This window comes from Acomys russatus, chromosome 24, assembly GCF_903995435.1.
Source record: "Acomys russatus chromosome 24, mAcoRus1.1, whole genome shotgun sequence".
In the NCBI taxonomy this organism is placed as follows: domain Eukaryota; kingdom Metazoa; phylum Chordata; class Mammalia; order Rodentia; family Muridae; genus Acomys; species Acomys russatus.
The window spans coordinates 52,360,881-52,383,280 of record NC_067160.1 but is presented as its reverse complement, the minus strand read 5'-3'; the positions used below and the strand labels follow the sequence as shown (position 1 = coordinate 52,383,280).

The 22,400-nt window shown below is 51.9% G+C and overlaps 1 protein-coding gene across 1 annotated transcript in view; it reads left to right on the top strand.

Moving 5' to 3' along the window:
* Usp20 (ubiquitin specific peptidase 20) overlaps window positions 1-22,400 on the top strand; it is a 30,478-nt gene that overhangs the window by 1,732 nt on the left and 6,346 nt on the right. Inside the window, exons 2-14 of the mRNA XM_051166202.1 lie at window positions 8,123-8,218; window positions 8,726-8,779; window positions 11,650-11,712; window positions 12,006-12,137; window positions 13,418-13,502; window positions 14,118-14,187; window positions 15,485-15,598; window positions 16,852-16,930; window positions 19,778-20,225; window positions 20,563-20,703; window positions 20,993-21,108; window positions 21,261-21,433; window positions 21,883-21,977. Of these exons, the coding sequence (XP_051022159.1) occupies window positions 8,138-8,218; window positions 8,726-8,779; window positions 11,650-11,712; window positions 12,006-12,137; window positions 13,418-13,502; window positions 14,118-14,187; window positions 15,485-15,598; window positions 16,852-16,930; window positions 19,778-20,225; window positions 20,563-20,703; window positions 20,993-21,108; window positions 21,261-21,433; window positions 21,883-21,977 (1,651 nt within the window). The 5' untranslated portion in view covers window positions 8,123-8,137. The remainder of the gene's footprint in view (window positions 1-8,122; window positions 8,219-8,725; window positions 8,780-11,649; window positions 11,713-12,005; window positions 12,138-13,417; window positions 13,503-14,117; window positions 14,188-15,484; window positions 15,599-16,851; window positions 16,931-19,777; window positions 20,226-20,562; window positions 20,704-20,992; window positions 21,109-21,260; window positions 21,434-21,882; window positions 21,978-22,400) is intronic.

The window sequence follows — 22,400 nt, the reverse complement described above, 5'->3', positions numbered from 1 at the left end:
ACCTAAGTGCTGGGTGGAGAGACTGCAGCCACTCTGAATCGAGTTCTTGGAAGTGAGACAGCTCCTGAAATGGAGCCTCCAGGAGGGTGGTGGCAGGGGGCAGGGGGCTGGGGGGTGAGGAGGAGTGTTTCTCTCTTCTAGTACAAAGATGAGTCTCAGGCTTCAGCTTGGCTTGGGAGTTGGGATGGGTGCTGACCTCTCTGTGGAGCTGGACGGATTCTCAGGGAGCACTACATCTGGATGGCCACACCATTGCAAACATTTAAAAAAAAAAAAAAAAAACCTGCTTGTTTGAGCAGGCTTTAATCCCCGCACTCGGGTAGCAGAGTAAGGCAGATCTCTGTGCGTAAGAGGCAAGTCTGGTTTACAGAGTAAGTTCCAGGACAGTCAAGGCTACACAGAGAGACCTGGTCTTGAAAAAAAACCACACAAATAAGTATTTTTTAAAAGAATAATAAGAAAGATGCTGCTGGGTGTGGTGGCACACATGCCTGTAATCCCAGCACTCAGGAGGCAGAGGCAGGCAGATCACTGTGAGTTCGAGGCCAGCCTGGTCTACAAAGCAAGTCCAGGACAGCCAGGACTACACAGAGAAACCCTGTCTTGAAAAACAAAAACAAAACAAACAAAAACAAACAAACAAACCAACAAACCAAAGAAAGATACTTGTTTGAAGGACTGGGATATGTCTCAGTTGGTAGAGTTCTCGCCTAGCTTGCATGATGCAATCTCCAGCATTGCATAAACCAGGAATACTGCTTCATGCCTCTAATCCCAACCATTGGTCAAACTCAGCTACTTAGAGAATTTGAGACTAGCCTGGGCTACAACTACCTCAACATCAAGAAGGCATTAAAAACAAGTGTGGTGGCGCACGCCTTCAATCCCAGCACTTGGGAGGCAAAGGCAGGCAGATCTCTTGAGTTTGAGGTCAGCTAAGTCTACCAGGGAACTTACTCCTGTTTCCAAGGGAAACCTTCCTTCCAAGCCTCTTCTGAGGATCCTGGACAGGTTAGTTCACAGCTCCACACAGTTTCAAGAAGTACAGAACAGGGCCTGAGCCACCCTCTGCTGGGAGCTTTTAGGAGTCAATGAAAAGAAAGGGCATGGGTTTTGGGCTCTTCCAGACTGGCACGATTTCTTTCTTTTTCTTTTTTCTTTTTTCTTTTTTTCTTTTTTCTTTTTATTAAAACAAAATAAAACAGGGCCTTCTGTGTAGTCCTGGCTAGAACAAGGAGGTGGAGATTGGCCCTGTGACCTGCTGGCTGACCCATTTGGGACTTTGGAGCCACAGTCATTTAGAGCACTGGCTGCAGGGCAGGCTCCCTGGATTTGGGACCTGACTGTGGTTCTGGATTTGTGACTCAGCCAGTTACTTGAGGCTCATTTTCCCTACCTTTGGTGATGGATGGGTTGCATCCTGGCTTCTCAAGGCAGTTGTGAGGGCCCTTCCGAGGTCTTCTTTGGGAGAGCTACTAAAGTCGGGCCTGTGGTGGGCGTGGAGACCTGCAGGAAAGGAGTGGAGATGCCACGGAGCTTAAGAGTCAAAGGGATGGGAGATTAGGGAAGTAAGACTGGCACTGGGAGGTGGGCAGTGTCTGGAATTTGGGGGAAAATGAGAAAAGGAAGGTGCACGTGTCAGCAAGGGGCGTGGCATATGGGGAAGGGGCTGTGGTTGGCCAGTTCGAGGATCTGTGTGAATGGTGGCTATGGGAACCCGTGTGGGCGGAGGCTCGGCAGCGCCACCTTCGGACCCCAAGGGACAGCGACTCCCTAGGAGGCGAAGGAATTTTTTCCAGAAGCTCTGGGGAAAGTGATGAGTAACGGGCACCTAGGGGTGCCAGGCCTTCAAGTGAGTGCGCAGCGGTGCTGCCCCTCCTAGGCCCCGCCCCCTGCCGGCTCGCTGTCCTGGCTTGTGCTGCATCTTACCAGGCAGGAGAGGTGGGGTCTTTGCCTCTGTCCTTACTTTCCAGCTCCTGGCCGTGGGGGTGTGGTCTAATGGGTCCCTGAGGGTAGCTGCACAGTGGTTTGCTGTTCTTCAGGGAGCCTGTACCCAGCACCCTGTGCTTTAATGGATCTCCCCTTTTCCCTGTTCAGCCTTTATTGAAGCCAGCTGGCACACCGATGGCTCCTTATCAGCTCTGTCCTCCCCCTCACTGTGTGGCCTCAAGCAAGAGGCTTTGCTCTTCTGTGGGGAGTGAAGCTGCCGTCCCTGTCTGAGAGGGACACTTGAGCTTTAGTGATACAGTGAGCTTTCATTCTCCTACCGTCACTGGTTATTGGCTCTTTTTCTTTATCTTACATATCTGCATTTCCTGGTGTCACTGTTGCTGACTCATGGAAAGTAAGCACAGACACCCTGGCCCCTTTATGCCCAAGTATCTCAAGCAGAGACTGAGGACATCGTCGTCGTCGTCACACACAGCCAGAGAATGGTCGTTCTCTTGCGAACCTTTATAGTAACTATTCTCCAAGGCTGCTGTGACAAAGTGCTTCAGGCAGGACTCTTCAACAGCAGAAAGTAATGTCTCAAGTTCCCGAGGTTGCAGCTCAAGATGCGGTGGCTTTAGGGTTTAGAGAGCACCTTCTCCTCCATTGCCATGTGATGGTTTCCATTGCGTCTTTGTGTCTGAGTCTCAAAGGTGGAAGTCCCACTAGGTCCACCACAGAGACCTAATTTTTACTTAATTATCTCTCTAAAGTCCTTACTTCCAAATACCCATCTATGCTAGGGTGCTGGTGCTCAGGAGGTCAACGTAGGAGTTTGGGAGGTAGGGTGGAGCAGTGCACCTGTTATCAGTGCCAGGTGGGTGGGTGGGGGTGCTCAGTCAGAACAGTGCTGGTCCAGCAAGCCTGATGACCTGAGATCAGTCATCAGAGCTCATGAAACACCGGGGTGTGTGGCGTATGCCTATAATCCTGGCACTGGAGATGGGGAGAGTTCGGGGTTCACTGGCCAGCCAGAGTAGCTTATTCAATGAGCTTGAGGTTCTGTGAGAGAAACTGTCTCAAGAAACAAGGTGGATGGCTCCAGAGAAGGGATACCCAAGGTTGACCACTGGCTTCCACACACACAAGCACACATGTGCACGCACACACCACACACCCCTCCCCAAGGTAAAGTCTTAAAAATACTATTATCTAATGTGTAGTCCATACACTAGCTTGCTAATTGTTCAGTGATGTTCCCCCTCCCCCCTTCTTTTAAACAGAAGAAGACCACCCTCGCCCACCCTTGCTTTTCTTTTCCCTTCTCTGTAGTTTTGCTTTCACTTCTTGTTTGGGCGTTAAAGGCATGTGTCGCCATGCTCTTGTTTTGCTTTTGTTTGTTTGATTGTTTTTGAGACAGGGTTTCTCTGTGTAGCCTGAACTGTCCTGGAACTCACTCTGCAGACCAGACTCGCCTGGAATTCAAAGATCTGCTGACCCCTCTGTCCCTGAAGCTCTGGGATTAAAGGTGTGCATTACCATCACCAGGCTGTTCTCTGTGTGTGTAGGTGTTATTTATTTATTTATTTTTAGTAGTTTTTGTTTGTTTGTTTGTTTGTTTGTTTGGAGACAGGGTTTCATTGTGTATCTTGACTAGAATTCCTTTCTGTAGATGAAACTGGTCTCAAAGTCAGTGTTACCTGCCTCTGCCCTCCCCCAACCCATGGGGATTAAAGACATATGCTACCATACCTGGCTTATTTTTATTTGTTTGTTTGTTTGTTTATTTAGTGTGTGTGTGTGTTTGCATACATCTCTGTGTGTGTGAACACTATTGGAGTAGCAGGCATGGTATTCCTCTGGAGCTGGAGTGATAGGTGGCTGTGAGCCACTGTTGTGAATCTTAGGAACTGAACTCAGGCCCTCTGGAAAAGCAGAAAGTGTTCTTAGTGGCTAAGCCATTTCTCCTGATTCTGTTTGTTTGTTTACTTATTTGTGGATTTATTTATTTCTTTCTGAGACAGCATCTCACCATGTTTCTTGGCTGGCCTGGAACATGCTATGTAGACCCAGCTGGCATTGAACTCACAGAGATGGTCCTGCCTCTGCTACCCAAATGCTGGGATTAAAGATGTGTACTATTATATCCAGTTTACACAGTGCTGGGACTCAAGCCTAGGGCTTCATACATGCCAGACAAGCACTGTGCCAGTTGAAACAGGTCCCCTGCCCTTCTCTTCTTCTTCTTTCTCCTCCTCTTCTTCTTTTAAAGAAAAAACCCTTCTCTCTAGCTCAGATAAACCGGGGACTCAAAATTCTCCTGCCTTAGCACCCCAAGTGCCGGGATAGTAGGTATGTGCCATCACAGGTGGGGTTACTCTCCTTCATTTAAAGTGCATTGTGTGCACTGTGGATGGCATGCCCATGCTCCAGAACCAAATACCATAGCAGCATCCAGCAGGTGCCAGCAACTGATGCAGTGGGCCAGGGTCGCCCTGTAAGGTCCTTGAACTAAGCAATGCTGATGTGACCCATAAAGGCCAAGCTACTTATGTCTGCTCATTTGGAAAGTTTGACAGCAGACTTAGAGCCAGGTTCTGTGTGGACAATACCGACCATCGGTGAAGCTGGTGCCATCCAAGTAGCCAGGTGCTTGGTCATGGACAAATTTACTAAAGCCCCTCCTGTCTCTTCCTAGCATAGATTCTGAGGCTTGTTATCCATTGAGTTTTTTTCTTCCATGGGGTCTGGGGCAGGAAGATCATGAGTTTGAAACCAGCCTGAAATGTACAGTGAATTCTAGGCCAGCATAGCCTATATAGTAAGACTTTGTGTGGGGAAAAAATAGGCTTGCATTTGGTTCTGTTCTGACCACGAAGGTCATAACCAGGCTCCCCATTCCTCAACGCATCCCTCTGGAATGATGGCACATGTGACAGAGACACTAAAGCCCCACCTGTGCCCAAAATAGCACTAAGCCAGTGCCAGCAGGTACTCGGCCTCCGAACTGACCAACAAAATCTGGCTTCAAGTAAGGTTTGGAATTTAGAACTTTGAGCCCTGTTGTTGTCATGTGGCCATTTTAAAAATTACCTTCTAACTACTCCTCCTCCCTCTTTAAACTGCCCACATCCTGGAGACTGTGGTCCACCCTAGGAAGCAGGGGCAATGACAACTCCAGTCAACTGGGTGGTGTCATAGCCCCCGGTGGCTGAAGACTTGGTGCTCAGAGCAGCTCAGGGTTTTGGAAAGGCTTAAAAGGTGACCTGGGGGACTCGGTGGGATGCATGGAGGGGCCAGGCCGTCTTGTCCAGTTCTATAGCTGTCCTAGAAGTGGGATGTCACTGTACATGAGGAATGCAAGGCCTGTGGGACCCCAGACAGCCCACTATGCATGGCCTCCCCAGGAGCTATGGGATGTTTTCAACCAGGGGTAATGTTAAAGGAGACTCTATTGGAAATGCTTTGTTCGCCCCCAGGGACCCTGCTGAAGGCTTTCACTGCAGAGCGCCTCAGAGAATGCACACGCTGGCCGCCTCCTGTGGGTGCCGTTGACTCAGGTGGGTCCCACCTCCTCTACTTGCCTCCAGAGCCCACACCCTGGGGACCCACTTAGTGCAGCGACAGAACTGACTCCCATGGTCGTCCTCTGACCACACACATGCTGTTGCTCATGCACACACACTCTAAATAGAAATTAAGCTAATAAATCAGAGAGAGAGAGAGAGAGAGAGAGAGAGAGAGAGAGAGAGAGAGAGAGAGAGAGAGAGAACTCAAAAGTGAGCAAGTAAGCAAGGCCTGAAACCTGTGGACCTGGTGAGACTTAAGACAAGAAGGAACCAGCTCCTGCTCGGTACTGCTAGGGTTGTCACAGCGGCTGAGGCAACAGGGAGGGCTTTTACTGGGCTGGTGCAGGACTCTGTCCGGCCTAGTGGCTGGCACCATCAGCACGGTGTCTCACATTCTGCCTGGCTGACCCTGTGGGTGGAGAGGGGACATGTGTCCACTGGTTGGACCAGGGGACAGCACCCTGGCTGTCGATAAGGGCCCTCTTGGCTCCACGTGCATCTTTGGTTGATTTGAACCTTTCTTGGCAGCAGTTTGAGCAGGAATCAGCTGTCAGCTTCCCAAACTGATCCTGTTGAAGTATTGGAGAACAGAAAGAGGTGTTTTGTGGACTATGCTGTCATTTACTCTGAATTGTTGATTTTTCCCCTCCCTCCCTCCCCTTTTCTCTCTCTCTCCTTCCTTCCTTCCTTCCTTCTTTCCTTCCCCCCCTCTCTGTTTCTCTCCCTCCCTCCCTCCCTCTCTCTCTTTCTCTCTTTCTTTTGAGACAGGGTCTCTCTGTGTAGCTCTGGCTGGCCTACAACTCACTCTGTAGACCAGGCTGGCCTCAAACTCACAGAATTTGCCTGCCTCTGCCTCCCGAGTGCTGGGACTAAAGGTGTGCACCACCACTACCTGGCTTATTTTTATTTTGTTTTTGTTTTCCAAGACAGGGTTTCTCTGTGTAACCTTGGCTGTCCTGGACTAGTTTGTATACAAGGCTGGTCTCCAACTCACAGTGATTCTCCTGCCTCTGCCTCCTGGGTGCTGAAATTAAAGGCATGCGCCACCACGCCCAACCTTATTTTTATTTTTTAAGACAAGGTCTCATTTACCCCAGATTGGCCTCCCAATTTCTGTGTACCAGAGAGTGACATTGAACTTTTGTTTTGTTTTGTTTTTTTGAGACAGAGTTTCTCTGTGTAACCTTGGCTGTCCTGGACTTACTTTATAGATCAGGCTGGCCTCGAACTCAACGGCCATCCTCCTGCCTCTGCCTCCGCAAGTACTAGGATTATAGATGTGTGCTACTGTGCACAGTGTCCTTTTTTTTTTTCTTTTTTGAGTTATTATGTTTGTATGATTGTATTACCAGCATATATGTGTGTTTACCATTTGCTTACCTGGTACTTGTAGTAGCCAGAAGAGGGTGTCTGATCCTCTGGAACTGGAGTTATATAGATGGTTGTGAAACACCATGTGGGTGCTGGAGACCAAACCCAGATCCTCTATAAGAGCAGCCAGTGTTCTTAACTACTGAGCCATCTCTCCAGCCCCAACCTTTAACTTCTGATTATATTGCTACTTCTGAAGTGTTGGGGTTACAGGCATGCACCACTACAGACCCAGTGTCTCCTTTTAAAATAAAAGGATTCCCAGATTTTTGCAAATGTATGCCAGGATGTCCTGTGTGCCCTTCCCAGCCTGCCTAGTATAGCACATCTGCCAGGTGACCAGACTATAGCCTGGATGGTCTGCAGTGCCACCCCACGTGGCAGGAAAGCATTGATTTTTCCAGGCAGATTCTCTTCTCTTCTCTTCATCTCTTTTCATCTTTCTTTTCCTCTTCTGACTTAAAGAGAAAGGAAGGGGTTTACAGAAGAACATCTGGAGGATGTCTGTCTGTCACATGTGCAGGGACTTAGCCCCTCTGCACTAGGATTTTTAGAGCATCCATCCCAGTTTGCTTTTCTTGTGAGGGTGTCACTTAGACTAAAGCAGCACAGTTAATTTTTCTGTCCCATGCCATTGGTCACCCAGATACACTGCTCTTGCACCCTGCTTCCTGAGTGGGTTGTCTGCTAGTGCTCAGCCACTTTCACGGTCCTTGGATGCTCCTGAAGGCAGTGCCACTTTGTTCTGCCTGTGATATGTGACTTTTTAGTTGAGTTTTTCCACTGAGACTGCAGCTTCAGGGCACTCAGGCTTCTTCAGAGAAGGCAGTTTGCAAAGCCAGCCATTCCTCTGCCTGCCTGCTTGGTGGAGCAGATCACAGACATGGATTTGACTTCCTCCTGAAAACACCTGCAGCCCCCACGGGTCTGGATAGGGTTGTGTGCAGTTCCTGAGGGATGGGCACACCTAGTCTAAGCCTCACACCCAGCATTGTGCAGTATGCTGTCTGCAGGGCCCTGTGCTAGCCGCACTCTGACACCCACCTCTGTGAACCCTCATACCACCCTAATGGGACAGCTGTTCTTTCTTCAGGCAACGCCAAGAGGCCCAGGGAGGCGAAGCAGCTTATTGGGTTACCAGCTCGTATGATGTAGATCTGGAGTTGCAACCTGCCAGGCCAGAAACCTCTCACTCCCTGTGGTATCGTCAACATCGGCTGCTGCTAACCTGGGTCTGCTGTGTCTCTTTACAGGGGAGCCTGGCCAGAATGGGGGATCCCAGAGACTTCTGCCCTCACCTGGACTCCATAGGGGAGGTGACCAAAGAGGATTTGCTGCTTAAATCTAAGGTAGAGAGACAGTCCTCAGGAACTGGGGCCCAGCCTAGGGCTGCCATGTGCTTGGGGGAGGCTTTGTGAGGCAGAGCAGGATTGCCCTGCCCCCAGCTCTGCAAAGCTGTCTGTGCATAATGGCCCTGCTGGCATCTGCTTGGGAGCTCTCTTGCAGGCTGGGTCCTGTTGCCATTAATCAGTTTAAATCAACCCCCCTGAGGGTCACTAATGGCTCCATCCATTTCCTCTGGCTGGGTACACTGCCTTCATAAGGCAGGAATGAGCGGACAGAGGTGGTTCTTGTTTTTCTTCTGGCAGCCTGGGCAAGTGAGGTACTGCCCGGCCACACCCTAGCCTCCCATCCGTCCTTACAGATATAACCCCTAGTTTGCTTGGGACACCTACCTACAGGGGAAAATGAGCCAAGGCCTTTGGGATGTGTGAGTTGGCAGCTGACTGGAGAGGACGTCCTGTGCTTCCCTCCTTCGGCCACTGACACCTTTCTCTCCTCCCACCCTCCCACAGGGCACCTGCCAGTCGTGTGGTGTTGCTGGACCTAACCTATGGGCGTGCCTCCAGGTAAAGGATGCTCATGTTCCAGGGGTGCGCTCAGTCTGAACTCTGGCCTAGGAGTACTTAACCCCAGTGGGCTCCAGGGATGCGCCCTAGGATGACTGCTCTAGGATGGCAGCCATGAAGAAAGACAAAAGAGAGTTGGAGAGATGGCTCAGAGGTTAAGAGTACTGACTACTCTTCCAAAGGTCATGAGTTCAATTCCCAGCAACCACGTGTTGGCTCACAACCATCTATAACAAGATCTGTATACATAAAAAAAAAAAAAAAAATCTTAACAAAACAAAACAAAACATGAAACTGGAGAGGACTCTGGACCAAGTGATCCTGTCTTCATGAGGTCTGCTTGTGGATGCCCATACAGGGCAGTCAGGAGGCTTGGCTGGGGCCTGGCCTTCCTCACAGTAGGGTCTCTCCCAGACCTCGCTGCCTTGTGTGTAAGCTAAGGGAGGTCACATGGCAGGCTCTCTAGCGGGGACAGGGTAGAATGATCAGCCTGTGATAGGCTTAGCACAGTGTGCAGGTCTCCATCAGCACCTAGGGACCCCTTACTGCTCAGGTTGTCCTTCATCAGAGTGAAGAGTTGGCATGGTGACTTTACGTCTACATAGTGAGTTCCAGGATAGCCAGGGCTACATGGACTCCATCTCCAAAAACAAAAAGAAAAATGAGAGAGAGAGAGAGAGAGTCTAGGTAGGTATATCAAGATGTGGTGCTTTTCTCTGGAAGGTAGAATTATAAGTAATTTTCATTTTTATTTGTAAATAGTATTCAAATTTTCTTTAAAAACAAAAAAGATTTATTATTTTTATAGTATTCTGCCTGCATGTAAGCCAGCAGGCCAGAAAGAGGGCACCAGATCTCATAGATGGTTATGAGCCACCATGTGATTGCTGGGAATTGAGGCTGGCCTCAAACTCACAGAGATTCACCTGCCTCTGATTCTTGGGTGCTGGGATTAAAGGTGTGTGCCACCACCACCTGGCCAACATTTATATAAGTATGTGACCTATTTTATAATCATGCAAAATGTTATTTAAACGTTATTTTTAAAAGTCCATGTGTGGTGATACACACCTTTAATCCTACCACTCAGGAGGCAAAGGCAGGAGGATTTCTGTGAGTTGAAGGCCAACCTGGTCTACATAGTGAGCTCTGGGACACCCAGGCCTACTTAGTGAAACCCTGGCTTTTTTGTTTTTGTTTTTGTTTTTTTAAAGGAAAACAAAAAATTATTAAAAATACTTTTTTTTTTTTTGCTGGACAGTGGTGGTGCACACCTTTAATCCCAGCCCTTAGGAGACAGAGACAGGCAGATCTCTGTGAGTTCGAGCTCAGCCTGGATTACAGAGCAAGTTCCTGGACAACCAGAGCTGTTACACAGAGAAACCCTGTCTTGAAAAACAAAACAAAACAAAAACCGTTTTTTCAAGACAGGGTTTCTCTGTGTAGCCTTGGCAGTCATGGGCTCGCTTTGTAGACCAGGCTTGCCTCAAACTCACAAAGATCTACCTGCCTCTGCCTCCTGGGATTACAGGCATATACCACCATACCTGGCTTATTAAAAATATATTTTACAACAACAACAACAACAACAATTGATAGCCAAAAAGTTTCATTGTTTTATTTATTTGTTTGTTTGTTTAATTTATAGTCAGGACCAGTCTCTACAGAGCTCTGACACTCCTGGAACTTACTGTAGAGATCAGGGTGGCCTTGAACTCACAGATATCCACCTGCCTCCCAAGTATTAGGATTAAAGGTGTGTGCCACCACACTCAGAAAACAAAAAAGGGATTTTTTTTTTTTTTTTTCCGAGACAGGGTTTCTCTGTGTAGCTCTGGTTGTCCTAGACTCACCTTGTAGACCAGGCTGGCCATGAATTCACAGCAATCCACCTGCCTCTGCCTCCCAAATGCTGGGATTAAAGGTGTGTGCCACCACACCCAGCTCTAGAAAAAAAATCTTCAAAAAGCCAAAAACAAAAAATAAACCCTCCAGCAAGCTGGGTGTGATGATGCACACTTGTAATCCTAGTATATGAGAGGCAGAGGCAGGAAGATTGTCACAATCTGCACTCGGCCTGATCTGCATAGCTACCCTGGGCTACCTAGCATACCTTGTCTTAAAAATTAAATCAAACAGAAATCCACCAGCAGAAACAAAAAGATGATGTTAAGTGGTGAAAACACCAAGTCAGTCTTTGCAGAAGTTACATGGTTTCAGTTGTACCCTGGCCTGTCACGCAGAATGAGAATTGTAGTCCAGCGGGTACCCAGGAGACAGCCAGAAGGGCTCAGAGAAACATGGTGCTTCTTCAGGGGACCTCCAGGTCCTCCAGAGGACAGGCTGCTATGCTTTGACCATGGCCCTACGGTCACAGCCAAAGCCTATCCTGTGCTGTCTGTCCCTGACACCTGGCACTCCTGGGGAAGGGGGAGTGTGGTGGCCACTGCCTTTCAAACTGGGGTGAAGGTCCATGGTGGAGACTGGGCTTGGGAGGAGGCAGATCTGGGAGAGACAAGTGTGAGGCCAAAGGCGGGGTCCGAGGTGAGCAGACCCTATCGTGGGTTCCAGCTGCTGCCACCCTGTGTTTTGAACATCCACTGCCAACTCAGTGCCCTTGTTCCTGGCCCATGAAGTAAAGGGACAGGTTCTGGCCCCAGCATCTGGGCATAGTGTCTACTCCACTCAGGGCCAGTTGGTGGCCACCCTCATCCTTGGTTGCGCAGGCCTGTGTTGTTTTGGGGGTGGAGACCCTCAGTCACATGTCGGGTATCAACAAACCACATTGCGTTGGGTAGAGTTACGGACTCACAGTACTGACACTGTCTCTTTTGTGGGCCCCAGTGCACTCTCACTGCCTCTCTCCCCAGGTCACCTGCCCCTACGTTGGCTGTGGAGAGTCTTTTGCTGACCATAGCAGCATTCACGCACAGGTGGGTCTGGTGGCCAGGAAACCCAGGACACAGCCATTGCCAGCAGCCTCCCAGCCCCATCTACTTGCCCCAGGCCTTGGCAACTGGGCCTAGAAAGGAGAGCAGTCACAGTCAGTCACAGTCACAGCACAGCTGCTAAAAGGAAAGCAGGCACAGACCCACACATAGCCCTGTCTGGTGGATGGCCACCTTGGCAGAGCTAACCTCGGCTGGGGCAGGAGGCAGGGCTTGCTTGGGCAGGCCACCTGCTTGGCCACAGTGTCATCCATCTTATTTTGGATCTTACCCTCCAGGTGAAAAAGCACAACCTGACTGTGAACCTGACCACGTTCCGGGTGTGGTGCTACGCCTGTGAGCGGGAAGTCTTCCTCGAACAGCGCCTGACAGTCCACCTGTCCAGCTCCTCGGCCAAGCTCTCAGAGCAGGTACACAGCTCTGGCTCAGGCTGGTTGTTGGCAACAGCATTCAGATAGGGGAGTGTGAACTGAGCCCAGGAGTCTAAAGGAAGCATGCAGCCAGGAGCTCTTGTCAGCAAGCATGCAGAGCACAGTTGTGTGAAGGCCCATGTAGGGCTGTGGGGGCATAGAGATGACCAGGAGCAGGGAGGACTGGGTAGGTGCATGGATCCATTCATGCCTATGGGGTCAGAGGGTCCCGGTGGTCCCACATCTAAAGTATATCTTGAGTGTGAGCGTGGTCTCTGCAGCATGCTCTGTGGAAACCAATGGGAGAGAGCAGTCCCTCCCGCAGCAGCAGGGCACTGGGTGCTCCTCAGGATGGCAGGCTCAGCCCTGGCCTTGCTGGCACCTGATAGGGGCAGCAACCCATCTGTCAGGCTAGGCTAGCAACCCTGGAAGGCCAGGCTGTGGGCGGTGTGGTCGTATTGCTGTGTGAGTTGGATGTACAGGTTGGGGTGTGCGTGTGGCTCTGCTGACTTCCTGCTGACACAACTTGTTGATAGCTACTTGGTACAAGCACTGAGTGTGACTGACAGAGGGGAGAAAAGATTGTGTTTCTCCTCTGTGTATGCACGTATGTTTGTGCTCATGAGTTCAGGAGCTGGGGGAGCTAAGGGGAAGTGGTCAGATCCCCTGGCGCTGGAGTTGGCGGCTGTGAGCCTCCAGATGCGGGAGCTGTGTGCTCTCCAAACCACTGACATGGCTCTACAGCCTCAAGTTGTTCAGGCTGTAACCCTGGAGAATGTCCGTCTTCGCCGTGTGTGTCAAGAGGTGAAAACATAGAGATGTGCCCAGAGGTTAGCAGTGGCTCAGGGGACTGGGACTGCATGGTTCTACTTGGTCCCTCTCCTGCCACCAAAGTCTTGTAAAGGAAGCAGCAGTTCTTGCAAATTAAATGCAAGTCTGGGGATTCCCAGAACAGTGTCACCCGTGTCCCCTCCTGCTCGGTGTCCTTCACTGTGCTGAGCTCACTCTGAGCTGGGTAGATGCTGCGGGGCTGCACGTGGTTCCTCGGGAAGAGGTCCCCTCTTTCCTCACCCCAGTTTTCTCACTCTGGGTCCTTTTTTGTTTGTTTGTTTTGTTTTTTTGAGACAGGGTTTCTCTGTATAGCCTTGACTATCTTGAACTTCCTCTGTAGGCTAGGCTGGCCTTGAACTCACAGCGATCCACCTGTCTCTGCCTCCCAGGTGCTGGGATTAAAGGCGTGTGCCACCATTCCCCGGCCTCACTCTGGGTCTTTATCACAGGACTCCCACCCTCTGAAAGCTGTCCCCATTGCTGTGGCTGATGAAGGAGAGTCCGAGTCAGAGGACGATGACCTGAAACCTCGAGGTAATGGCTGGCAGCCAGGGAGCTGTGGGCCAGGCTGGTGACAGACAGCACCAGGGTCTTGGGAGCTGTGGGCCAGGCTGGTGACAGACAGCACCAGGGTCTTGGGAGCTGTGGGCCAGGCTGGTGACAGACAGCACCAGGGTCTTGGGAGCTGTGGGCCAGGCTGGTGACAGACAGCACCAGGGTCTTGGGAGCTGTGGGCCAGGCTGGTGACAGACAGCACCAGGGTCTTGGGAGCTTTGGGCCAGGCTGGTGGCAGACAGCACCAGGGTCTTGCTGGCTCCAACCGCCATGACACAGAGGGCAGGGTGGCAGATCACAGAATATGCTGTCTTCTCTAAAGATGTGGTTCTGTCTCTCCTGGCTGCATGGTGCACTGGCCATGGGCCATGTGCTGTGTGGCCTCCAGGTCTGTGTTGTTGGAGTCTGAGCTGGGCAGAGTGGCTGAAGGGCCCGTTTATTTGGCACACGCAGCCCTCTTAGGTGTTCTGAGCAGCAGCGTGCTGACTTCCTGGGAGAGCTCTGGGTGGAATGCTCCCATTGCACTCTGGTAGGGCCTGGGGTGTGGAGAGCTCAGCGCAGAGTCTCAGCCCTTCTCCTCCATGCTGCTTTTAGGCCTCACAGGCATGAAGAACCTGGGGAACTCCTGTTACATGAACGCCGCCCTGCAGGCCTTGTCCAATTGGTAGGTTGTCCTCCCCTGAAGGAAGGGCAGGGGGTGGCCCTAGCAAAACCCTAGGAAGAACAGCAGCCTTCACCCTGTGCAGTGCGCATTGGCCATAGACATTCCATAAGACACACCTCAAGACCCCTAAAACCAGCCATGCCTAGTGACTGCCGCCTCTTCAAGTCTCATGTTAGCCCTCAGCTGAGCAGAGAGGAAGAGGCATGATAGGCAGGCCGTGGCTCGCCGGTAGAGGGTTTGCGTAGCATGTGCAAGGCCCTGGGGTTCGCGCCAACACTGTGTACATGTAGCCTATCTACAAGAAAGTAAACTCACTGTAACCCAGTCGAGTGAGGAGCGTACGTCAACATTTACTGAAGTGGGAGGTACAGAACCAAGCTTGTAGAAAAGGGAGGTTGTGGGGCCTAAAGAGATGGCTCAGTGGTTAAGAGCACTGGCTGCTCCTCCAGACGTCCTGAGTTCAGTTCTCAGCAACCACATGGTGGCTCACAACCATCTATACTGAGATGGTGCAGATAGAGCACTCACATACGTAAAGTAAATACACTTTAAAAAAGGTTTTAAAAGGGAGGTTGCCAGGAGTGATGAGGGCATGTTTAGTGGAGGCCCCTACACATTTGTGATTGAGAGTGTGTGTGTTCATTGTTACACCCACATACACCCCCACACACACACCTCTGCCCCGGCAATGACAAAGCAAACCCAGCAGTCCTCCCTTTGTCCTATGTGTGGTTGTATGTTAACACTCAGGAAGAAGGGGAAAAGGGAACAGATATGGATACCTAGAAAAATCTGGGAGGACAGCTCTGTATACATGTCTGACGTTGTTCTGTGTATCCAAAATTCCTCCGAAAGGGCCTGTCCCAGCACCCCATAGTAACCTGACTACGTACTTCCAGGCCCCGTCTCTAATAGAGTCCCATAAGGAGATGGAGGGCTTAGGGGATTTTGATCTAGGTGGGTTCCTTCTAGTCATCTGCAGGATGTTCTGGGTGTGGTGGTCTCATTCTACATGGCCGTTTTGGCCTTTTGCTGCTCACTTTGTTTCTTAAAAAAAAAAAAAAAAAAAAGATACTCTATTTATTTGTTGTACGTATGTGTGGGCATTGGTGGAGTCAGGGGCAACCTTAAGAGCTGCCTGTCTCCTTCCACCATTTATGCTCTGAGGATCAAACTCAGGTCATCAGGCTCAGTGACAGGCACCTTTACTCACTCAGCTGCCACTGTCTGGTTCCTTCTAACTAACACCAAGTTCCTCCCGTTTCTGTTCTGTCCTGGCTCTCCACCCCTAACCCAGCCCTCCACTCACCCAGTTCTTCCTGGAGTGTGGGGGCCTGGTACGCACAGACAAGAAGCCGGCCTTGTGCAAAAGTTACCAGAAGTTGATCTCTGAGGTCTGGCACAAGAAACGGTGAGTGTCTCGGTCTGCCCTTGGCTGGGGTGTGTGGGACGGGACTGCCCATCCTCTCTTTATGGAGTGCACTCTGTGGATTCTTCCAGAGCACACACATGCTCATGTTGAGCCTGCGCGGCATGTCTAGTTTTATCTAGTTCTGGTTGATGAATGGGGAGACAGAGGTCCAGAGCTTGAGGCATCCATCTCCTTCCCAGCCACAGAACTGTGACAGTGCAGCTAGGGGTCTGAGCTGATGTCAGGCCTGGATGGCAGCTGTTTTGACAGATGTCTGTGCTGAGGCCTGGAGACCATCTTGCCAGTGTCAGGTCTCAGCGAAGTCTCTGGCTGAGGGTGGGGTACTTACACAGGGGTGCTAGGTGCCTGCCAGGCCAGGGCTGTGGCAGAGAGAAGTGGATTTAAAGATGAGAAGCATGGCTGGGCCGCCTCTGCTGCGCAAGGGGAAGGTAAGGCAGTTGCTTACAGGCCCTCATTAGTTCCCTCTCTGCTTTTCCTTCACATCCTGGCCCAAACCCTCACCTGACTTGTCCTGACCCCCTGGGCTTCTTAGCCTTCCCTTAAAGGCTCCTGTCAGCCACTAGCCGGCCTCTGTTGCCAAGCCTGCCTGCTTTCTTAGTCCCTAACTCAAGAGGCTCGACCGACTCTCCTTCTTCCTCCTGTCCCTCCTGCCAGCAGCTGCAAAGGTTTACAACATTCCTGCATTGTTATTTTCCTCCCAAACTGTAACAAAATGGTCCTCCAGCTTCCAAAAGCAAGCAAACAAAAAGAACAAAAGTAAAAGTAAAGTGAAGTGAAGTTGGAAGTGCTTGGACATGAGCCCAAGGGCTCACTAGGTCTGGAAGTGGATTAGGACACTAGTGGTGTGCTGTGTCACAGGTCAGAGGTCAGAGGTGCTGGGGGGGCAGGGTCCTGGGTGCACTTTAGCCTGCTGTTCTAGGGACACCGCTAGGGTCCTAATGTACTGCACTCTCAAGTGGGAGCACATTGGTAATAGTATTTCGTTGTACTTTTGTGAGCTTTTGGGTTTTTCAGCAATGAATACATACTGTTGATGAGAAAAGCTGAGGCAACAGCTCGCATTGGTGTCTTGCTTCTGGTTGTGGACCCTGTGGGCTTGTCTCCTGGCCATCGGGGCCAGTGGAAGTGGTGGGAACAGCCCCTGTGGAGTCTCATCTGCCTTGCCCTTTGCCTCTCCAAATGTCTTAGCTCAAGGCTGGCCACCTGGGCTAGCAGGTTTGGTCTTCCTACAGGCCAAGCTACGTGGTCCCCACCAGCCTGTCCCATGGGATCAAGTTGGTCAACCCGATGTTCCGAGGCTATGCCCAGCAGGTAAGCTGTCCAGCTGCTTAGACACTGGCCCAGCCAGAGCAGACCTCCCAGCAGGCAGAAAGGCCATGCATCTGCTATCTGAGCTTTTTTACTCACAAGGATAGGAGGACTCCCAGTAACCTGCTGGTCTTTAGCACTGCATTACAGACAAGGAAACTCAGGCTTAAGGGACCAAGTCACCCATGCCAGCCACACAGCCAATAGGCAGCGGAGAAAGACCCCAGCACCTACCTGCAGCACACCTGTCCCTCTGTCCTGGGCTCACAGCAGACACTGTGTGTGTGTGTGTGTGTGTGTGTGTGTGTGTGTGTGTGTGTGTGTGTATTGCATGCACATGAACATGTACACACGTGTGGACAGAGGCCAATGTTGAATGTCCTCCCTTAATCACTCTCCACCCTGTTTTTTGAAACAGGAGCACTTGACAGCCTGGAATGTACAAGTAGGCTAGATTTACTAAGCAGGAAAACCTGGGACCCTCTTCTCTGCCTCCCTAGCTCTGGGCTTGTAGGCATGCAGTGCCATGTGCTGCTTTTTAGTGGGTGTAGGGGGTCAGACTTGGGGGCTGCCTCTATCTCCTGAGTGCTGAGTGCTGGAATCAAAGATATGCTCTACCATGTCTGGCAAGAAAAACTTGTTTAAAGCTCAGAGAGCACCTTTGAAACCCAACATAGCATCCTGTTCAGAAAGTCACAGCTAGGTGTAGTGGCACACACCTTCAGTCCAGCACTCTGGGAAGTAGAAGCAGGTGCGTCTCTGGAGCACGAGACCAGCCTGGTTACACAATGAGTTCCAGGGAAGCCAAGAAAGAAAAGAAATTATGAGGCCGGGCGTGGTGGCGCACGCCTTTAATCCCAGCACTCGGGAGGCAGAGGCAGGCGGATCGCTGTGAGTTTGAGGCCAGCCTGGTCTACAAAGCGAGTCCATGATGGCCAAGGCTACACAGAGAAACCCTGTCTCGAAAAAACCAAAAAAAAAAAAAAAAAAAAAAAAGAAAAGAAATTATGAAAGCAAGGCTGTGCCATCTGAGTTCCTCAGGCCATACAGAGCCCACAGGGCCTGCTGTATGACAGGGACCCCTCGCTAACCCTGTAGTCAGAGCTGACCTGTTTGGGTCACCTCTTCTGCTGCCTATATGTTGGTCCCTCAGATGCAGTGCTAGGCACTGGAGGTGCCTTCACTCTCTTGTCTGCCACCCAGTCCAGGCTGGGGTCCCTGAGAAAGTCCACACTGCTTCTGCACTTCCTGTTCTGGGAAGTGGTGACTGCAGAGACCTGGGCTCATGGCTTACCACGAAGGGGGAACATTGCTCCCCGCGTCCCAGCGGAGAAAGGCTCAAAGACGCTGTACATCCAGGCCACACAGCAGAGTGGCAGGGATGGGGCAAGGGGAAAGCTGAGCCTGTCCCTTCCCACTAAGTGGCCTTTACTCTAGGCAGAGCTGTGCTGCCTTCAGCCAGGGTGGACACCATCCAGTAGTGCTGGTTGGCTACTATGCCACATCCATCAGGGTCCCAGCAGAAGCTGCGTTTCTGAGTCTAAAGCCTGGCACGACTGTAGCCTCTCTTGGTGGCCATAGGCTATCTTGTGCTTCGTGTGGGTTGAGAACTTGGCAAGGAACACACAGAGTTTTTACTGTTTAAAGGTGTGTGTGTGTGTGTGTGTGTGCGCGCGCGCGCGCAGGTTGGAGGATGACTTTAGAGATCATCCCCATGAGCACAGCCCATTTCCGTTGGCACAGCTCCTATTTGAATGACACTCACTGATGCTTAGGTTGAGCCTGGTTGAGCAGCCAGCCCCAGGGACGTGCCTGTCTCTGCCTCCCCAGCGGTAGGACTCAAGCGCATGCCACCTACCTGTTCTTGTTTTCCATGTGGATTCTGGTTCTCATGCTCAGGTCCATATTCTTGGTGTGTCAAGAGCCATCCCTCCTCTTGTAAAAGGGAAGAATGATGGGAGGTAGTTGAAGACTTGTTTCCATTTGTTCTCCTGCCCTCCTAATGCACAGAGGCCATTGTGGGTTCCACCCACCTCTCCCGGGGTCTTCCATCCAAGGTGGAACCTCAGTTGGGTCTGGCTGCCAAGGAGCCCACTTCCCGCATGTGGTCCAGGAGTAGTTTGGGGGTCGTCAGACTCAGCTGGGCTTGGAGCACATGTCTTCCAATGCCCTCGGTCCCTGAGGTATGCAGCCATCACCAGCTCAGTAGCTGGCTCTGCTGGCAGGCCACCTCCCCACTTCCTGCAGGGCTGGATTAGGTACTGGGTCCTCAAAATGACAGCATCCTTCAGGGGGAAGCAACTTGATCTGTGTCCCACCCACATATGTCAGGAGAGTGAGGCCCTGCTTCCAGGGCCTCTCCTGCTTCCACTGTGTCACACAATGCGTGGGGGCATGTGGGCAAGCAGAAAGGTACAGCAGTAGAGAAGGGATCAGCTTGGTTGCCTGGCCTGTTGGATAGCATGATTTGGTGCAGTGCTCTTGACAAGTGTAGCTTTCAGTATCCTATAGTTTTACCCTTCCCAGATCCCTGCTGCCCTGCTGACCTCTGCTTAGTGGCTGGATGTGGCCTCTCATCTCTCTTGCCACCCTGCAGAAGCAGTTGGAGTTGGTTCTATGGTTTACACCCAGGTCCCATGGCTGTTTGTATGCTGTGTGACCTGGGAGGAGTCCTGTGGTCTCTCAGCCTTGGTTGGGAGGGGGCCAGCACACAACTATGGTAGAGACTGCCTTAGGGGGCTAAGCTGCTTGTCTGCACAGTGCCTGCCAGAACCTTGTGGGCAGAAGTAGCAGTGCCCACAGTGGCTCTTCTATGCCTGGAAAGCCCCCGTGACACGGTCCTGGTTACAGGACACCCAGGAGTTCCTACGCTGCCTGATGGACCAGCTTCATGAGGAGCTCAAGGAGCCCATGGTAGCTGCTGTGGCAGCACTCAGTGATGCTCGGGACTCAGATTCCAGCGACACAGACGAGAGGCGTGATGGCGACCGGAGCCCATCAGAGGACGAGTTTCTGTCCTGTGACTCAAGCAGTGACAGGGGTGAGGGTGATGGGCAGGGGCGTGGTGGAGGCAGCTCAAAGGCTGAGATGGAGCTGCTGGTCTCAGACGAGGCAGGCCGAGCCATCTCTGAGAAGGAGCGAATGAAGGACCGCAAGTTCTCCTGGGGCCAGCAGCGTACCAACTCGGAGCAGGTGGACGAGGATGCTGATGTGGACACAGCCATGGCCTCCCTTGAGGACCGGCCCAGCGAGGCCCAGCCACCAACACCTAGGTCCACCAGTCCCTGCCGGACCCCAGGTATCTGCCAAGCTGGTCACTGGTTGGGCCATTGGGAAGTCACAGCCTGTAAGCCCTATGTCTGTTGCCTGCCTCACGCTCACATGCAGCAGTGGAGTGCAGGACACTCTGCTCCAAACCCTCCTCACAGGCTGGGACCAGCCTTGGTGCCAGGTTCACTGGGCTTTCAGAGCCACAGCCTGCCTAGTCTTGAGCGTCGGTTGGAAACAGAGTGGATAACTCCTCCCCAGTGTGTTCAGTGGGGTTGGGACTGGGCATGGAGGAGGATGTTGGGAGTCAGGCATGGAGGGCACCAGCTTGGCCACCCTGGCCCAGTACCTCCCCTTGCTGTCCCCAGAGCCAGACAACGAAGCCCACATTCGCAGCTCCTCTCGCCCCTGCAGCCCTGTCCACCACCACGAGGGCCATTCCAAGCTGTCCAGCAGCCCTCCTCGGGCAAGCCCTGTGAGGATGGGGCCATCGTACGTGCTCAAGAAAGGTTCGGGGGCAGTGATGAGCACAGCTGGGGATGGCATGGTGGCCAGTTGGGAGCACTTGCAACCTTGGTCCAGGCTGTGTGCTGCCCACTTGAGCCTTTAAACCCTTGTAACAGCCTTGGGATGTGAGAGGGAGCCCTATTTTATAAATAGTGGCCCTAAGGTGCCTAGGGGTGACGTATGTAACCAATCATGTGATCAACAGTGAGGGCTTCAGAGTGTGGCTGAGGAAGCCTCTCTGCCTGTGCCTGCCACAGGGGAGGCTGGCCTAGTCCTGTGCTGTGTTCCCAGCTCAGGTGCCGAGTACTGGTGGCCGGAGGCGGAAGGAGCAGAGCTACCGCAGTGTCATCTCAGACGTCTTCAATGGCTCTGTCCTCAGCCTGGTGCAGTGTCTCACCTGTGACCGGGTGGGTGCCCAGGGGAAGTTGGCATTGCTTACCACACGGGCAGGATGGACTCTCCCTTGGGGCTCCTTACCCCAGGAGCAGGCTGTCTGCCTCATCTTCCGGGGCAGCAGACACTGGCCGAGGTGGGTAACAGGCTGATCTTCACCCCATAGGTATCTACCACTGTGGAGACATTCCAGGACCTGTCATTGCCCATCCCTGGCAAGGAAGACCTGGCCAAACTCCACTCTGCCATCTACCAGAATGTACCAGCCAAGCCGGGTGCCTGTGGGGACAGCTACTCCTCCCAGGGCTGGCTGGCCTTCATTGTGGAGTATATCCGGCGGTATGCCCATCCTCCTGCTAGCCGGGGGGTCCATTCTGTTCTGCCTGTCCTGGGTCTACCAGCAATGTAGAGACAAGCCTTCATGGGGCCGTGGAGAGTCCATAGATTGGGGGGCTAGTGACCAGAAGATGCAGAGGGGTGTGCTGGGTTCAGGGTCTTGGTCACTTTGGGATAGCCTGGACTAGATGTTCCTTGAAGGTAACAACTAGAGAGTGGCCAAGCAGCAGGTAGAAGTGAAGCTGCATCTGTGCCCAGGCCTGAACTGAGGAGTTACAGGCAGCTTTCTTAATCTCTGAGGCAGCTGGCCTAGGGGAAGGGCACATAAGCGCCCTCCCCTGCCCCCCAGCCCTGGACACAAAATGTCCAGCCCTGGGCTGTGTCAAGCTGCCAGTCAGGACCACACCTCCATACCCAGGCCCTACAGTGCCTGTCACCCCTTTCCTATCTAGGTTCGTGGTGTCCTGTACCCCCAGCTGGTTTTGGGGCCCTGTGGTCACATTGGAAGACTGCCTGGCTGCTTTCTTTGCTGCTGATGAGCTGAAGGGTGAGTGGCCTGGGCCAGAATGGGAGCGCAGGGAGAGGATATTGTGTAGCGCCCCCTTGTGGCCATGCCTCAGCTAGCCGCAGCCCAGGGCTAATGCTTTACAAACAGACCTGTGACTTGGCTGTTGAACTGTTGTTATTTCTACCATTCGATGGGTGGAGGGGTAGTTCACTTTAGCTTTGTGTTCTTTGATTATTATTTGGTTGGTTTTTGGGGTTTTGTTTGGTTTGGTTTGGGTTTGGGTTTGGGTTTTTTTGTTTTGTTTTGTTTTGTTTTGTTGTTTTTTTTCCAAGACAGGGTTTCTCTTGTAGTCCTGGCTGTCCTGGACTCGCTTTGTAGATCAAGCTGGCCTCGAACTCACAGAGATCCGCCTGCCTCTGGCTCCCAAGTGCTAGGATTGAAGGCGTGCACCACCATGCCCAG